Source organism: Physeter macrocephalus, chromosome 14, assembly GCF_002837175.3.
Source record: "Physeter macrocephalus isolate SW-GA chromosome 14, ASM283717v5, whole genome shotgun sequence".
NCBI classification, from domain to species: domain Eukaryota; kingdom Metazoa; phylum Chordata; class Mammalia; order Artiodactyla; family Physeteridae; genus Physeter; species Physeter macrocephalus.
In genome coordinates, this window is record NC_041227.1 from 12,031,154 (window position 1) to 12,047,059 (window position 15,906).

At 48.9% G+C, this 15,906-nt stretch overlaps 1 protein-coding gene across 1 annotated transcript in view; it reads left to right on the forward strand.

Moving 5' to 3' along the window:
- The window catches only part of PREX1 (phosphatidylinositol-3,4,5-trisphosphate dependent Rac exchange factor 1), a 266,015-nt gene that overhangs the window by 73,500 nt on the left and 176,609 nt on the right, over positions 1-15,906 (forward strand). The window contains exons 2-3 of the mRNA XM_024128382.3: positions 9,460-9,531; positions 14,791-14,913. Of these exons, the coding sequence (XP_023984150.1) occupies positions 9,460-9,531; positions 14,791-14,913 (195 nt within the window). The remainder of the gene's footprint in view (positions 1-9,459; positions 9,532-14,790; positions 14,914-15,906) is intronic.

Genomic DNA, 15,906 nt, shown 5'->3' on the forward strand with positions numbered 1-15,906 from the left:
GGGCTCCAGGCACAAAGCTTGACTGTCGGACTTCAGAGCCCCGTTGGTGATTCATGTCTTGGTTTCCTTTTTCCTAAAAAGGGGCTACTCACAACATACCTCATGGGATTGTTACCACGGATAGGCAGGCTGGTCACCAGTCGCCCGCTGAAGCCCTTTTTACTGAGCACCTGCTCTGTGCCAGGCATTGGTCAGGCCTGCGAGGTGGATGCCGTATGAACAAGCCACTGCTCTGCTGGAGCTGATGTTGCAGGGGACACGTAGCAACAAGCAGAGATGTAGATCCGTGTAGGTGGAGGCCAGTGCTTTAGCGAGGATAGAGAAGGATAAGAAGGGGAGGGGGGAGGGTGGGCTTCTGCTTTAAAGCAGGTGGTGGGAGAAGGCCTCTCGGAAGTGAGCAAGGGGCCCTGCAGATTTCTGGAGAGAGTCTTCCAGGAAAAGGGAACAGCACACGCAAAGGCCCTGAGGTGGGATGGTAAGGACGGTGCCTGGGATGTTCACAGAACGGTCGGGAGGCCTCAGTTGTAGCTCATTTTTGGTGCTGAAACGGAAGTCTGTTGAAGACACAATACAAGGCAGCGTATTTGTGCTATTACTATAAAATATCATGATCTATTGATACGTAATGTGCTATGTGAGATGTGAGGTAAAGGAGGAAGTCTGAAGTTGTAACAGAAACGTTATCTTCTCTCAATCCTCTTAGGTAGGACTGTGAGTGAGTAGGTAACCTTCCTTGGGGATGACGTCTCAAATCTGAAATTTGGGTCTCTTGGGAAAGCTAGTTCTGGGCCAGTGGCTCTGTGCTCCTGGCATAGGCCTGAGGAAAGGGGGGTGCTTGTGGAGAATGGAGTGGAGAGGTTTTTAATCTCTGCCTGGGTGGTGGTAGTGGCTGCGGGTGGGGGAAGCTCTTATGTTCTGCCCCAGGCCAGCTCCTGGGGGGCTCGGCCAGTATGGGCACCTTCCTGGGGAGCCTGGTGGTTTCCAGAGTCAACACAGAGAAGGAGGGGTGGGCAGTTCAGAGGCCCCACTGCGGAAGGACAGCCTTCTCATCTCACATGTGTCTGGTTTCGTCTCTGCCGGTGGGCACTACCCTTTCCACCCGGGGATACATGCCCTCCAGGAGGAAAATGCAGACTAGTCTTCCTGATGCTGAAGAAGCGATAATTGGGCTGAGAGCCTGGTACGTGTAGTAACCTCTCCTGTCCAAAATTTAAAAAGGAAACCATACATTTATGTTACAAAATGACTTTTGATTTGAAAGTAGAAATTTGGAAAAAAACAGAAATGAAGAAAGGAGAAAATTGAAATTACTTCTAATTCCACTCTCAGAGTTAGGTTCCATGGCTAGTGATAAAACCCAAACAACAGTGCCTTAAATGATATGGAATTTTCTTTCTTACTGAATTATAGGCTGCCCAGGATAGATATGTTGGCTCCACTGTCATTAGGGACATAAGCTCCTTCTGTATTGCTGCTCCATCTTCTTCAACCCCTGGCTTTTACTTCATGGTATAAGATGGCTGCCTGACCTCCAGGCATCACATTTGCTATCCAAGCAGCAGGAAGGAGGAATAGCAAGAGAGAATCCCTGCCCATTCCTCCCATCATCTCCAAGGATACTTCCATGATGTCGTATGTAATACATCCACTTACACCTCCCTAGCCCAAACTTAGTAATGGGACCACACCTAGTTGCAAGGGAAGCTGGGAAATACAGTCTTTATTCTAAAATCTGGAAAAGGAGAGACCAGATATTGGGCAATAGCTAATAATCTTGGCCATACTCTCACACAGTTTAGGGTATTTCATTCCATACTTCTTTTTTCTATGCTTACGTAGAAATAATTTATTTAACCAAAAATGAGACTATATTTTATGTACTCTTCTGTAACTTGGCTTTTTTCCCCCTAGAGATACATTAACAGTCTTTTTCTGTATCATTATATGGATTTCTGCAAACCATTTTTAGCACGATATCCTTTTGTCAAGATGGACAATTTAACTAAACCCCAAGTATTAGAATTTTAAATCAGATACTAAAGTTAAATCTTGATGCCGCATGTGAGATTTAGTTTTTCCTGTAGGATAAATGCTCAGAACTTAAATGGATGGAGCATAGCACTTGGGCTTTGTAGGAGTCACTGTGCATTTGGGGGTCTTCCCAAACTCTGGCCTGTGTGGGGCTGCTTAGTGCAGGCTCTCAAAAAGCCCCTTCTGCTGTTGTTATTGTTACTTTATTATTATTACTTGGATTCAAAGCTATTCTCTGGCACTCTGCTTCCCTGGACCCTGGGCCACCCAGATCACGTAGGGGTTTGGGGTCTTCAGGGCACCCCCTTTCCTCTGTCCTTGTTATGGTCTGGGGGCTGCCCTGCCCCCACCTCCCCTACTTCTAGCCATTCCCCTGGCCCTCTCAGGTTTCACCATATGTCTGATGAGGTCACCCCAGCCGAGGCGGGGATGTCCTTGGGGGCAGGCGGGCCCTCTCCTCTCAGTGATCAGGTTGCTGGCATCCGTCTCAGAGAGTACCTTCGAGGCCTCTTTCCCTCCTTTTTATCTCCAGGGAGAGAATTATCCTCCCAAGGCTGTGGCTACAGGTTCCAGACAGATGGAGCCTCCCCAGGGGCACCCCAAAGGGCAGCTGCTACCTGTCTTATGCTTATGTGGTTTATTGTGTACAGTTACTCACTGTGGATGCATGTTGGAAATGGATTGGAGACTCATCCTCAGGCCAGACTGCCTGGGTTTGAGGCCCAGCTCTGCTACCTACTAGCTGTGTGGCTTTGGGTAATCTCTTCACTATACTGGGCTTCAGTTCCCTCCTCTGTAAAATGGGCACAGTAATCATAGTACCTACCTCCTAGGATTGTTTGAGGAGTAAAACGCTTAGAGTAGCACCTGTCACATAATAAGGTCCAAAGGTGTAAGGTATGATAATAATTGCTAAAATATAGTAAATCTATTATTATTATTATTATTAATATACTTTTCAATTCTGTGCCTGTTACTTCTGGAGCCTATACTGGGGCTCCTTCCTCAGTTTTTCTCCCTCTCTCCCACCTTTCCTCCACATGTTTCTTGAGCACCTACTACGTGTCAGACAGTGTTCTGGGTGCAAGAGGACAGCAGTGAATGAAACCATCTTCCACTGTGAGAGGGTGGACACTCTCTGGGGAAGATGGTACCGAACAATCAAATATATACAAAACTTAGTTGATAAGAGCGCTGCCAATAGTGATGAATTCTGTGAAGGGTAACAGGGTTCAGACGGCTGTGAGGAGTGAGGCGAGACCCTCCTTTATACGGAGTCCAAGAGGGAGACCTCCTTGACGAGGGGGCTCCCCTGCCAGTTGAACATCTTGCAGCGGTGGCTTTATAGGCAGAGAGCTGCAACGGCAAAGGCCTGGGTGGGAGGACAGGGTCAGTGTGTTCAGGAAACAAAAAGGAGCCAGCATGGCTGCACCTGAAAGAGTAAGCCCGAGTGGGGTGGGAAGGGCCCTTATCCTACAGGATTTTGTTGGCTGTAGAAGGGAGCGGATTGTTTCCTAGGTTTCAGTAAGAGCCATTTCTAAGGCAAGGGTTTCTCTGCATTGGCACTATTGACGTTTGGGGCCAGATACATCTTCGTGGAGGCCGTCCTGGGCATTGTAGGATATTTAGCAGTATCCTTGTCCTCTACCCGTGAGACGCCAGCAGCACCCACATCCCCAATTGTGACAACTAAAAAATGTCTTCAGACATTGTCACATCTCTTCTGGGGGATAAAATCATCCCCCCTGGTCAAGGACCACTGCTCTAAGGCAAAGTGTGGCGGGGACAAGGCTGGCCTGGCATCAGGAGACCTGGTTCTGAACTGTGGCTTATCACCAACTTTTTGTTTGAACTCAGACCTGTGTCTCTCACCCTCTGGGTTTCTCAGTCAAGTTGGAGCTTGCTGGACATGGCAAACACACAACCCGGCTACTCTTCTCCTTCCCATGGCCATGGCAGACATCACTAATCAATTATGCTGTGTCTTCCTGTTCAGCTCAGAGCTCTGGGGACCATGAAGGCACTTGGGTTAGGAGCTCTATGAGCAGCCTGTCTGGTCCCCTCCTCCCAGCAGCAAGCAGGAGCCAGACAGTCCTGGGCTCAGGTTCGGCTCTCTTGGTTTCTGGCTGCGTGACTTCTGTTAGGTTACTTCACTTATGAGCCTCAGTTTTTCTCATCTATAGAGTGGGACCAAAATAGCTACCCTGAAAGCTGATCATGGGGGTTGCAATGAACTCATGTGGGGACTTTGCAGGTCTCAGCAAATGTTTGTTGCATGAACGACTGAGAGCATGTGGGTCTTGTTCTGGGTATGGAATGGTGGGAACTCTCATCCGCAGCTGGTTGGAGTGTAGGTTGGTACAATCACCTTGGAGAGCCATTTGTCATTAACTAGTCAAGTTGAACATGTCTCTAATCTACGGCCAACCATTCCATACCTAGGTGTACACTTGGAGGAACTTGCACACCTGTGCTCAGGAGACTTAGATGTGCCTACAGGATCTTGAGCACCTGAGCCCCAGTGGGCCTCTTCATCATAGCATCATTTATAGAGAGAACATTTGAAACAACTTAAACATCTGCAGACTGATAGTGGTTACTTACATCTGCTCAGCAATGAAATGGACAACTTGAGGTGTGGGGCTCCCCGGAAACACATCCTGAGACTGATTCAAGGGCGAGCAGTTTCCTTGGGAGTTCACCCCAGGAAGCACCAATAGCAGAGTTGGGGAGTGAGGCAGGGAAGGGAAGGCAGCTGAGAAAGGTGTGTCATCAAGCAGGTGACCAGTGCGGGGCCCTGGGGCCTTCGAGGAAGCTTCCTCGGGGAAGCAGGCCCTCACGTGCCTCAGTCCTCATCTGTCTTTGCAGCCTGCTCTGCATGTGAGAGAGGGTCCTCACGCCCAGAGACGCGGGTGCTGGTGGCTGAAGTAGTGCTGGGGCGCACCCCAGGGCTAAGAACCAAGGGATGTGGGTGGGGTTTGGGCGGCAGCGTTGCCAAGTGCACGTATTGATGTGGGTAAAGGTGGAAGATGTGATGTTGAGTGAGAAAAGGAAGTTGCTGAAAGGACGTCATTTATACAAACGTAAAAGCACGCAAAACGGTGTTCTTCATTGCTCCCCAATTCACACGTGCCTGGTAAGCGGGCGAAGGTGTGTGTGGGGGTGAGGACCACCTATCCAGGGCAGTGGGTGCCTTGCAGGATGGGCAGGTGCGCAGGTAGCTCACCTCTCTCTGTAATGATGCCTTTCTTCCTGTGTCTCCATTGAGGTTTAATATTTACAGGGTACATGGGTAAAGTGCACTGATCTTAGGTGCACACTGATTAGGCTTTGCATACGCATTTGCTTGTGTAACCGCCACTCAGATCAAGAAGTAGAATATTTCATTTGCCTGTGTAACCGCCCTGAGGGCTTCTTCGTGGGCCTTCCCTGTCTGCACCTCCTCCAGACTTGATGAATTTCTTTTTGAAAATGGTTTAAAGCAAATTTGACATAATGCTAATAAGATTTGCTGAAACTGGGTAGCGATGCGTTTGTGGGTGTTTGTTAAATTTTCCTCTGTCCTTTTCTGGCTCCTTGACGTATTTCATCATCATCATAAAGAGAAGAGGCGGACTTGGCCAGATGCAGGGAAGCGGCCCAGGCAGGGGTGCGGCATGGCCATGGCATGGACAAAGATTCCAAGGCCGGAGGAGAGTTTCAGGCAGCCCTGGAAACCCTGAGAACGGGCTTGTCTCTAAGGAAGGTTTCCAAGATGAGAGCTGCTTTTGGCCGAGTGTTTCAAAGCTGTCAAGGTTTGGACACGGAGTCACCCCGGAGGGTCCCTTTCACCATCCTGCCTGCACAGAGGGCATTGGCGCCGCCTGGAAAAGCCAGTCATGCTGTGGGCAGCACGAGGGCTGGGCCCGGAGCCCCTGCCTGCCCATTCTTTCCGGGTCACGAGCTGCCTATTATGCCCATCACACCAGCCTGTTTGCGGCTCCTCTGTGGGTGGCCCGAGCCTCGCATTGTCCCAGCACAATAATGGTGGCCGTGCTCTTGTGGAGAAAGTGGGACAGGAAGCTGTGATCTAGGCCAGCGAGCTGCGCTCCCAGCTTCCTGCTCTCCCTGGCGGTGCTGGATGAGGCTACCTTTGTCGCTCTCCTGTCTGAGGAGGCTGGAGGCTGGAGGCTGGACTTCCCAGCAGCATCACAGGCCCTGTTAAAACATCCTCTGGGAACTCCTGTCTCCTGACCCCTCTACCCGTTGTCCTTTAAAGAGAAAGATCATCAGGCTTCCAAGTAGCCAGAGTTGAGGTTCCTGCCATGTGTCGGGCACTGTGTCAGGCAAATTGTATCCTTCCTTTGATTTGTGAGAGCTTACTGTGTTCCAGGCACTAGTCTAGGCCCTGGGGGTACAGCTGGGAAGCAGACCCTGCCCTCATGGAGCTCCCATTCACTTTATCCTAGTACATTCTGAAAAGTAGGACGACAGTATTACTATGATCTACGTATTTGCGAAGAGTAAACTGAGACTCAGAGGCTAATGCACTTTCCTGAGGTCACACCACACGAAGGAGGAGGAATGTAGTTTAAACCCAAATCATTAGTCTCCAAACCTGGCCTCTGTTGTTGGATTGGGATAAATGTTTCATTCCAGCCACGCTCCCTTCTTATTTTGGTCTTTCCCTTAGGCGCTGGTGTAGACTGCTTAATCTTAGTCTTTTTATCTGACAAATGGGCTCTTAATGCAAGATGAAAAGGTGATAAGTGCATGAAGACAAGGAGGGCATCCTGGAGGAGGTGACATTTGAGCTAAGGTCTGATGAATGAGAAAAAGCTGGCTCAGGACAAAGCTGGGAGAGAATATCCTTGCAGGTAGGAACAGCATGTGCAAAGGTCCTGAGGTAGGGATGTGCCTAGCAGGTGGAAGGAATAGAGGGGTTGAAGATGTGGCTGTAGATTATTGAGGTGTGTGTGGGGGGTGGAATGCTGGAAGGTGAGTTCAAAGAGATTAACTAGTACAGGTCATGGGGACCTGTAGCTGTGGAAAGATGTGGATTTTTTTTTTTTTTAAAGTGTATTTAGTAGCCATGGAGAGTTTCAAGCCATGGATTGATAGGATCTGATTTACATATTTAAAAGGATCCCTCTGGTTGTGTGTGTGGAGAAAGGAATAGGGAGGAGGTGGTTGCATTAGTCCAGGCAGGAGGTGTTGGTTACTTGGACCACGTGGGTGGCTGAGGAGGTGGGGAGAAGTGGTCCAATGTTTAATACATGTTGGAGGTGAAGCTGATAGCATTTGCTGATGTATGGAAATGGAGTGTCAGAGAAAGAGGGGGGGTTGAGGACGCCACGGGGGGGTTTTGGCTGGAGCACTTGGAAGGCAGAGGTGCCATTCCTCAGGCTGGGAAGGGCTTGGTGGTGTGGGAGTTTGGAGGGAAGTTCAGGAACTAGGTTTGGGATGCGTTACTTTGAGATGCCCCTTGGACATCCAGGTGGAGTGTCAGAAATCCAGCTAAGTCCAGACTGGGGATATACACTTGGGCTGTAGGGACTGGTCGAGAACACGCTGTGGTGAGTGTGGACAGAGAGGCAGGGCCACTTTGCTGTGTGTCCCTGACTTTCCTCTCTATGACCTGCCATGTGGAGTGTCAGCACACCTCTTCCTAGGAAAGCAGAGTCTGCAGGTGGCCAGCTCCCCGTAACATCCATGGATGTCGATGTCCCTTCTCATGATGGGAAAGGATCCAGCAACCTCCTCTCTGCTGGCCTGCCCCTGCTTCCCTCCATCCTGGACTGTCCCTTCCACCTCCCCCCACTCAGAGATCTCCCCTTTGCTCTAACCACCCATGGCAAGGAAGGTGACTGATGGGTCACCATGCCTCATCGTGGCCAGTGGACCGTGAAGTCATTTTCGCAGGGGACTCCGTGTGGTCAACCTGGGGACAAGCCCTAGAGTCGGGGCAAACCCGTCAGAGTTTGCTGTCAGCGGGGCTGGCCTCAGTCTCCCTCGGATGCTCCCATCTCCTCCTCCCCACCCCCATGTCTGTTCTGTTTCCCCGGCCTGTCCACGGGATCTCTCAGTGGCTTGTCCTCTGCCTGCTCTGTCCCACCCATACCAGTGCCAGGCCGCTGTCATTGCTCATCAGTGGAGGGGCTGCACCCCTCCACTCTGGTCCCTCCACTTTCATGCTTGACCCCTAAAACCTAGTTCCTCACAAAAACAGATGGCTCTTTGGCCACCATTTAAAAGCTGGGAGACTTTGCTTTAAAAAAAAAAAATCCTCATTTCTTGTTTCTCTTGGGAAATAAAAAAAAACCCCAAACCCGGAACATCTGGTGATACTGGGCCTGCTGCCCTCCCACCTGGCCGCACGCGGAGGGGACGAGTAGCCGCCCCGCTTTGATGGACGTATGCTCGCCTGTTCCCCACAATCCCTGCCAGCCCCCGCCTTTATCGTCTGTCACATCAGAGAGGAGAGAAATGATTTCTCTGTTCCAAGCCCTTGAAAAATGTGGCAGAACAACTGTGGTCTATCCATACAGTAGGATCCTGGGCAGCCATGAAAAGAGAATGAGGGCGCTCCCCATGTAATGATATGGAGAGATCGCTAAGTGGAAAAAGCAGGTGCAGTGCATCATGTGTACGCTGCTATCTCTTGGTGTGTAAAAATGGGAAAATAAGAATATATGTGTATGTGTGTGTGTATATATGTATCTGTATATACATAAATATATTTGTGTTCTTTTCCCCAGCTTTATCGAGACACAATTGACATGTAACACTGTGTAAGTTTAAGGTGTACAGCTTGCTTTAGTACGTTTATATATTGCTAAATGATTACCACCATAGTGCAGCTTTAAGTATATAATAGAGTATAATTAACCATAATCACTATGCTGTACATTAGATCCCCAGAACTTATTCATCCAATAACTGTAACTTTGTACTCTTTGATCAACCTGTGTATGTTTATTTGGAATGATACATAAGCCACTAGGAGCTGTGGTTCCCATGGGGGATGGGAAGGACTGGATGGATGGGGCCTGCGGTATAGGAGACTTTTCATATTTTTGACTTTTTATATTTTTGATTTTTGAGTCATGTGAATGGTTATTATTTAGAAGTTAAGTTTTTAAGCAAGAGGGAAAAAAAAAGGAAAATGAATTGTAGTCTGAGAGGGTCCTGCGGGTGATGAAGCAGGTGTGAGTGCAGCTCATGAGGCCAGGGTTTGTGTTGGTCTCTGCAGAGCCTGGTGGAGTAGATGATCCATCAGCACACGTTGGCTGAAGGGCAGAGTAGGTTTTTGCTTATTTCCTGCCCATGTCCCTGGATTGTGGTGCCTCCCAGGGCCTAGTTGGCATTTGAACTTGTAAACCTTTTTTCAGGCCACCTCCGGGGGACTGGAGGCGTGGACGCTCACCTCTCCCTGCTTCTCTCCTCCAGGCATTCCTGCATCGCATCCGGCAGAACACGGCGGACTCGGTGGAGAAGGGCCTGACGGAGGAGAACGTCAAGGTGCGGACCCGGGGCTGGCCCCTTTCCTGACTGTCCCTGCCGCTGCGTGTGGAGCTGCGTTGTTCCTCCCGGGTGGTGCTGAGAGGGTGCTCGGGTCCACCCCGCGGGCAGCTGCCTTTGGCCTCCCAATGGCTTGCTCCCTGCAGCCCCTGGAGGGCTCTGGGTCCTGCGAGCAGACAGTGCTTGGGGGATGTGAGGAGGACTCAGCCTCAGGGCCCCACTCCCCACCTCGAGGCTCTCTGCTTGCTCAATGCAACCATCCTGTCTTCCAGCCTCCTCATGCCAGGGACCCTGGCTTAGAGCCAGTGGAAAATCCCTTCCCAAGTGTCCCTGGGAGCCTGGCACCTCCATCTGCCCTCCTGGCAGCCCTGGCCCCTGCCCTGCACTGGGTGTTGAGTGTCGAGGCTGGGCGGATGAGTAATTGGGTCCAGGCTAAGTCTTGGCTGTGGCTCTGGGGAGTTTTGAATGGAAGTCAGTAGACCTTCTGTGTGCATGGTGGAGGCCCCAGCGGTCCCCAGGCCTGGCTTTCTAATGTGGCCTCACTCTCTGGGAAGCCACCTCCAGTCCTTGGGGCTCCAGGATCCTGGTCCTCAGAGAGAGGGGAGACGGGGCAGGGTCGGGGTCAGAGGTGCCAGCATGTACAGCATATAAAGGGCTTGGTCAAGCAGGACATCCCCTTGTGTGTGTCCTGGTTAATAAGGATACCTTGTACATTGACAATTCTGAGTCCAGTATTTTGGATAAGAAAGCTGAGGCTTAGAGATGTAAAGAGACCTACACAGGGCCAGTGCATGGCAGGTCCCTGGTAGGGCTGGGATCAAAGCTTTTCATGCATTCATTCATTCTTTGGGCAAATACTTACTGAGTACCTACTGTTTATTAGGTCTGTTTATTACAAACTATTTATTACAACTTAAAAACTATTATAATTAAAATATATAATTTATTACAGTTTGAAAAAATTACCTTTTTTATGAGGTATAATTCACATACGGTAAAGGGTACAATCTCAAGTGCAGGCTCCTCTGTGCCCCCCCAGTACATGCCCCCACCCCAAAGATAAACACTGACTTCTAGTGGCATTGATTAGATTTGCCTATTCTTGAACTATATATAAAAATGAGCTCTTTCATCATGCCCGGCATCTTTTGCTCACTGTTATGTCTCTGAGATTTGCCCATGTTGTTGTATGTAGCCAGAAGTCATTCTTTTTCATTGCTGTGTAGTATTCCGTAGTATGACTGTGCCGCAATTGACTCATTCATTCTTCCGTGGATGGATATGTGTAAAATTTCCAGTTTTTGGCTGTGATGACCGTTCTTGTCTATGTCTTTGGGGGACACAGGCTCTAATTTCTTTGGGGTATACACTCAGGTGACAGATATTTATTTTGAAATTCTGTAGCCATTCCTTGAAGTAAGTATAACAATAGGATGCGTCCTATGTGTCTTTAACATAAGCAGATTTAACCATGTGAGCTGGACAGAAGAAGAGAGAGAAAAATAACCCAACAGTGTGGGTGATTCTTCCAGCCACTTCATGTGACAAGTGTCCCTCAGGGCGAGTTCGAGGAGGACGAAGAGGGACCCTGGCCTTCTGGGACTGCAGCTTTGACGAGTGGTCTCCTGCCCCTCGGCCTTCCCTGCCCACTTTCAGGGCTCTCCCCCTGCAGACTGTCTGGTGCCTCCGTAGGGTCCATGGAGTTGGTCTTCATTCCTTGGGACCTTGACTCAAATGTCGTCTTCTCAGGGCGGTTGTCCCTGGCCTCTGTGTTTATTTATTTATTTTTAATAACATCTTTATTGGAGTATAATTGCTTTACAGTGGTGTGTTAGTCTCTGCTTTATAACAAAGTGAATCAGCTATACATATACATATATCCCCATATCCCCTCCCTCTTGTGTCTCCCTCCCACCTTCCCTATCCCACCCCTCTAGGTGGTCACAAAGCACCGAGCTGATCTCCCTGTGCTTCCCACTAGCTATCTGTTTTACATTTGGTAGTGTATATATGGCAGTGCTACTCTCTCACTTTGTCCCAGCTTACCCTTCCCCTCCCCGTGTCCTCAAGTCCATTCTCTATGTCTGCGTCATTATTCCTGTCCTACCCCTAGGTTTATCAGAACCATTTTTTCCACATATATGTGGATTCCACATATATGTGTTAGCATATGGTATTTGTTTGTTTGTTTGTTTTTACGGTATTTGTTTTTCTCGTTCTGACTTACTTCATTTTGTATGACAGACTCTAGGTCCATCCACCTCACTACAAATAACTCAGTTTCGTTTCTTTTTATGTCTGAGTAATATTCCATTGTATGTGTGTGTCACATCTTTATCCATTCATCTGTTGATGGACACTTAAGCATTTATTGTTTGTAGATTTTTTGATGATGGCCATTCTGACCGATGTGAGGTGATAACTCATTGTAGTTTTGATTTGCATTTCTCTAATGACTAGTGACGTTGAGCATCCTTTCATGTGTTTGTTGGCAACCTGTATATCTTCTTTGGAGAAATGTCTGTTTAGGTCTTACACCCATTTTTGGATTGGGTTGTTTGTCTTTTGATATTGAGCTGCAAGAGCTGCTTGTATATTTTGGAGATTAATCCTTTGTCGGTTGCTTCATTTGCAAATATTTTCTCCCATCCTGAGGGTTGTCTTTTCGTCTTGTTTATGGTTTCCTTTGCTGTGCAAAAGCTTTTAAGTTTCATTAGGTCCCATTTGTTTATTTTTGTTTTTATTTCCATTTCTCTAGGAGGTGGGTCAAAAAGGATCCTGCTGTGACTTATATCGTAGAGTGTCCTGCCTGTGTTTTCCTCTAAGAGTTTTATAGTGTCTGGCCTTACCTTTTTGGCCTCTGTGTTTAAATGTCCAAATTCTTCCTCCTGCTCCACCCTGGGACTCCCTTCCTGTTTTATGTTTGTCTTTAGTGCTTCTTTTCACCTAGAAAACTATAGTTATTTGTTGGTTGTCTGTCCCCTTCCAGTAGAATGTTACCTCCATGGAGGCAGGCACGTCGTTTTTCCCTGTTGTGTCCCCAGGGCCTGGCACACAGTAGGGGCTCAGTTAGTACTTGCTGAGTGGTGAGAAACCCTAGAGGGAACCGTAGCCATAGCAACACTGGTGACCCCTGGCTGACAGCTGCTGTGGGTGGGGAGTGGGGGGATGGGTGGGAGAGGGACTCCGTACCATATTTATTTTACTGTGTTTTGATTTTTGAACCCTGTGAATGCCTTCTTCAAAATTAAATTTAAAATGCACCTGTTTAGGGAACTCCCTGGCGGTCCAGTAGTTAGGAATTGGCGCTTTCACTGCCAGGGCCTGGGTTTGATCCCTGGTTGGGGAACTGAGATTCTGCAAGCCACGCCCCGTGTGGCCAAATTAAAAAGAAAAAATGCACCTGTTTAAAAAAAAAAACAAAAACAAAAACAGAGAAAGGAATTCATGCAGTTCAAAGGGCCTTAAGTCAGTGAAAAGCTCCCCTAGTTCTTCTTAGAGGCCCTGACGGTTAGCAGCTTGTGTTATTGTCCGGGGGGTCTCCGCTTCTGCCAGCATAGAGAGGAGTGGGCTTTGCGTGCGTTATTTTACACAAATGGACCCCTATTGGAATCCCATGTGGCACCATGATCCCCCGCCCCTCTCCCCGCAGTATATATCAAGGATCATTCCAGGGCTCCAGATCCATTTCTACACACCTGCAGATTCTTTTCACAGGCTCAAAGTATTTCAGAATATGGCATGTATTTAAATATAGCCAATCCACTTCGTTTAACTATTTGACGAGTCCCCATTAATGGATATTTGGCTCTTGTCTAATCTTTTACTAGTGCAAATAAGGCTGCAGTATATGGTCTTGGCCATCCACCCAGTTCTCAACCTCGGTGCAATGAACAAGTTGGGCTGGACGATTCTTTGCCATGGGGGCTGTCCTGTGTATTATAGGATGTGTAGTGGCATCGCTGGCCTCTACCTATGAGACACCAGTAGGATCCTTCTCCCCAGTTTGTGACAACTGAAAATGTCCCCAAACATTGGCAGATGTCCCCTGGGAGGCAAAACTAGCCCTGGTTGGAAATGACTGGTCAAAAGGTTAAATTCTGAAATGTAGAATTGTGTGTCAGATTGTGCATTTCAAACTTTATAGGTTCCTGTGGGGAAACAGGCGCTCATATATTGTTTGTGAGAGTTTAAATGGCACATTTGGAACATCCTTCACGATTGTATTTTCTTCTATCAGGTCATTTTAATAGGTGCCTGGAAGTACGCTCATCGTTTTAAAAATCAGTCCTATGTGTATGCATATGGCTGATTCACTTCGCTGTACGGCAGAAAGTAGCACAACCTTGTAAAGCAATTATACTCCAATAAAAAAAAAATCAGTCCTATGGTTGGACATACCAGGTGTGTCTGGCCGTGATGAAGATTTCGATGGATGTCTTGGTATATATTCCTCTGCAGGCTGAGTGTGAAGTTCAGTTCCGCTGCTTCACTGGACCACGTGACCTTGGGAATGTTAATTATCTTCTCTGAGCATCCGTTCTTCATCTATGAATTGGGGGTGATAATAGCTCCTGCCTCGTGGAGTTATAGTGAGGATTAGATGCCATAAGTGCATATAAAGTTATTGGCACAGGATTAGGCATTAATCCTGTTTAGTAAATGTTGGCAGTATTTTTGTTAGTATCATGATTTCTCTTAGCTCCAGCGTATGAGAGTGCCCGTTTTCCTACACCCTCCTCCCCTGCACCGGGGGGTTATGTATTTTTTTTTTTAAGATTTATTTATTATTTATTTATTTAATTTATTTATTTTTGGCTGTGTCAGGTCTTAGTTGCTGCACGTGGGATCTTTGTTGAGGCATACAGGATCTTTTGTTGTGGTGCGCGGGCTTCTCTCCAGTTGTGGCCTGCGGGTTTTCTCTTCTCTAGTTGTGATGTGCAGGCTGGGCGGGTGGGCTCTGCAGCCGTGGCATGCGGGTTCCAGAGCGCGTGGGCTCTGTAGTTTGCGGCACGCGGGCTCTCTAGTTGAGGTGCGTGAGCTCAGTAGTCGTGGTGCGTGGGCTTAGTTGCCCTGCGGCGTGTGGGATCTTAGTTCCCTGACCAGGGATCAAACCCACGTCCCCTGCATTGCAAAGTGGATTCTTCACCACTGGACCACGAGGGAAGTCCCTATGTATTTTTTTTTTTTTAATGCTTCATTTTGGTCTCCTCTACGCCTCGATTAATGTTCTCCTTGGGCCTCATTTTTCCCTCGCAGATCCTGTTCTCAAACATTGAAGACATCCTGGAAGTTCATAAGGATTTCTTGGCTGCCTTGGAGTTTTGTTTACATCCGGAGCCTCAGTCTCAGCATGAACTTGGGAACGTTTTCTTAAAATTCGTGAGTACGATGCCCCAGCCCCTACCGGAGCCTGCAGCTTTTGGGGAGTGGGCTTCTCCCCCGGGTCCCCATTCCATCCACCCTTGGCCAGCTTCGTCTGCAGGTCTATCTGGGAGGGGGAGAGGCAGGTGGGCAGGCGGGTCCAGCTTCCACCCCCGGGAACAATGGTCAGAGGGTTGGACCCAGCAGACTGGGGCTCTTTTTAGTTGGCTCTCCCTCCGTTTAATTTCATGTAGCGTGTGGTCCCCTTTTCCTCAGAGCTCTTTGCTGAATGACTGCGTCCTGGGGCTCCTGTGACCTCCTGGCCTGGCGGGGCCCCTCTGCTGCAGCATGACCAAGAGGGTGGACTCGGGTCAGACACACCTGCATTTGAGTCCTGGTCTGGCCGCCCACTGGCCACCGAGGGTGTCTGACCCTTGGGTGCCCCCTTGGGCTGCTGGACAGGGAGACTGATCCTTGTTGTAATAGCCACTCTCTTCCCAAGTCACTTAGAATTGTGAGGGGACAGCTGGAGGAAGGGGGGCAGCCTAGCCCACAGGAAGCAACTGCTTTTCTCCACCCGTGCTGTGCGGGACCCTCCCCACTGGGAGGAAACCTGCACTGGCCTCACGGGCTTGAGGCCTGGGCCAGACTCTTGTCCTCTCTGAGCCTCAGTTTCCTCCTCTGATGGAGCAGTAGGGATAATGGTGCCTCCTTGGGTTGATGGAAGGACTCAAAGAGGTAAAGCAACAAAGTGTGTAGCCCAGAGCAGCAGTTCTCAACCAGGGGGTGATTTTGCCCCCAGGGGACATTTGGCCATGTCTGGAGACATTTTTGGTTGTCACAGCTTGGGGAGGGGGCCATGCTACTGGCTTCTAGTGCGTGGAGGTCAGCGATGCTACCAAACAGCCCGTAATGTGCAGGACGGTCCCCACAGCAGAGGATTATCTGACCTCAAGTGTCAGCGGTGCTGAGATGAGAGACCTTGGCCTGGAGCAAGCACTCGGTCCATGT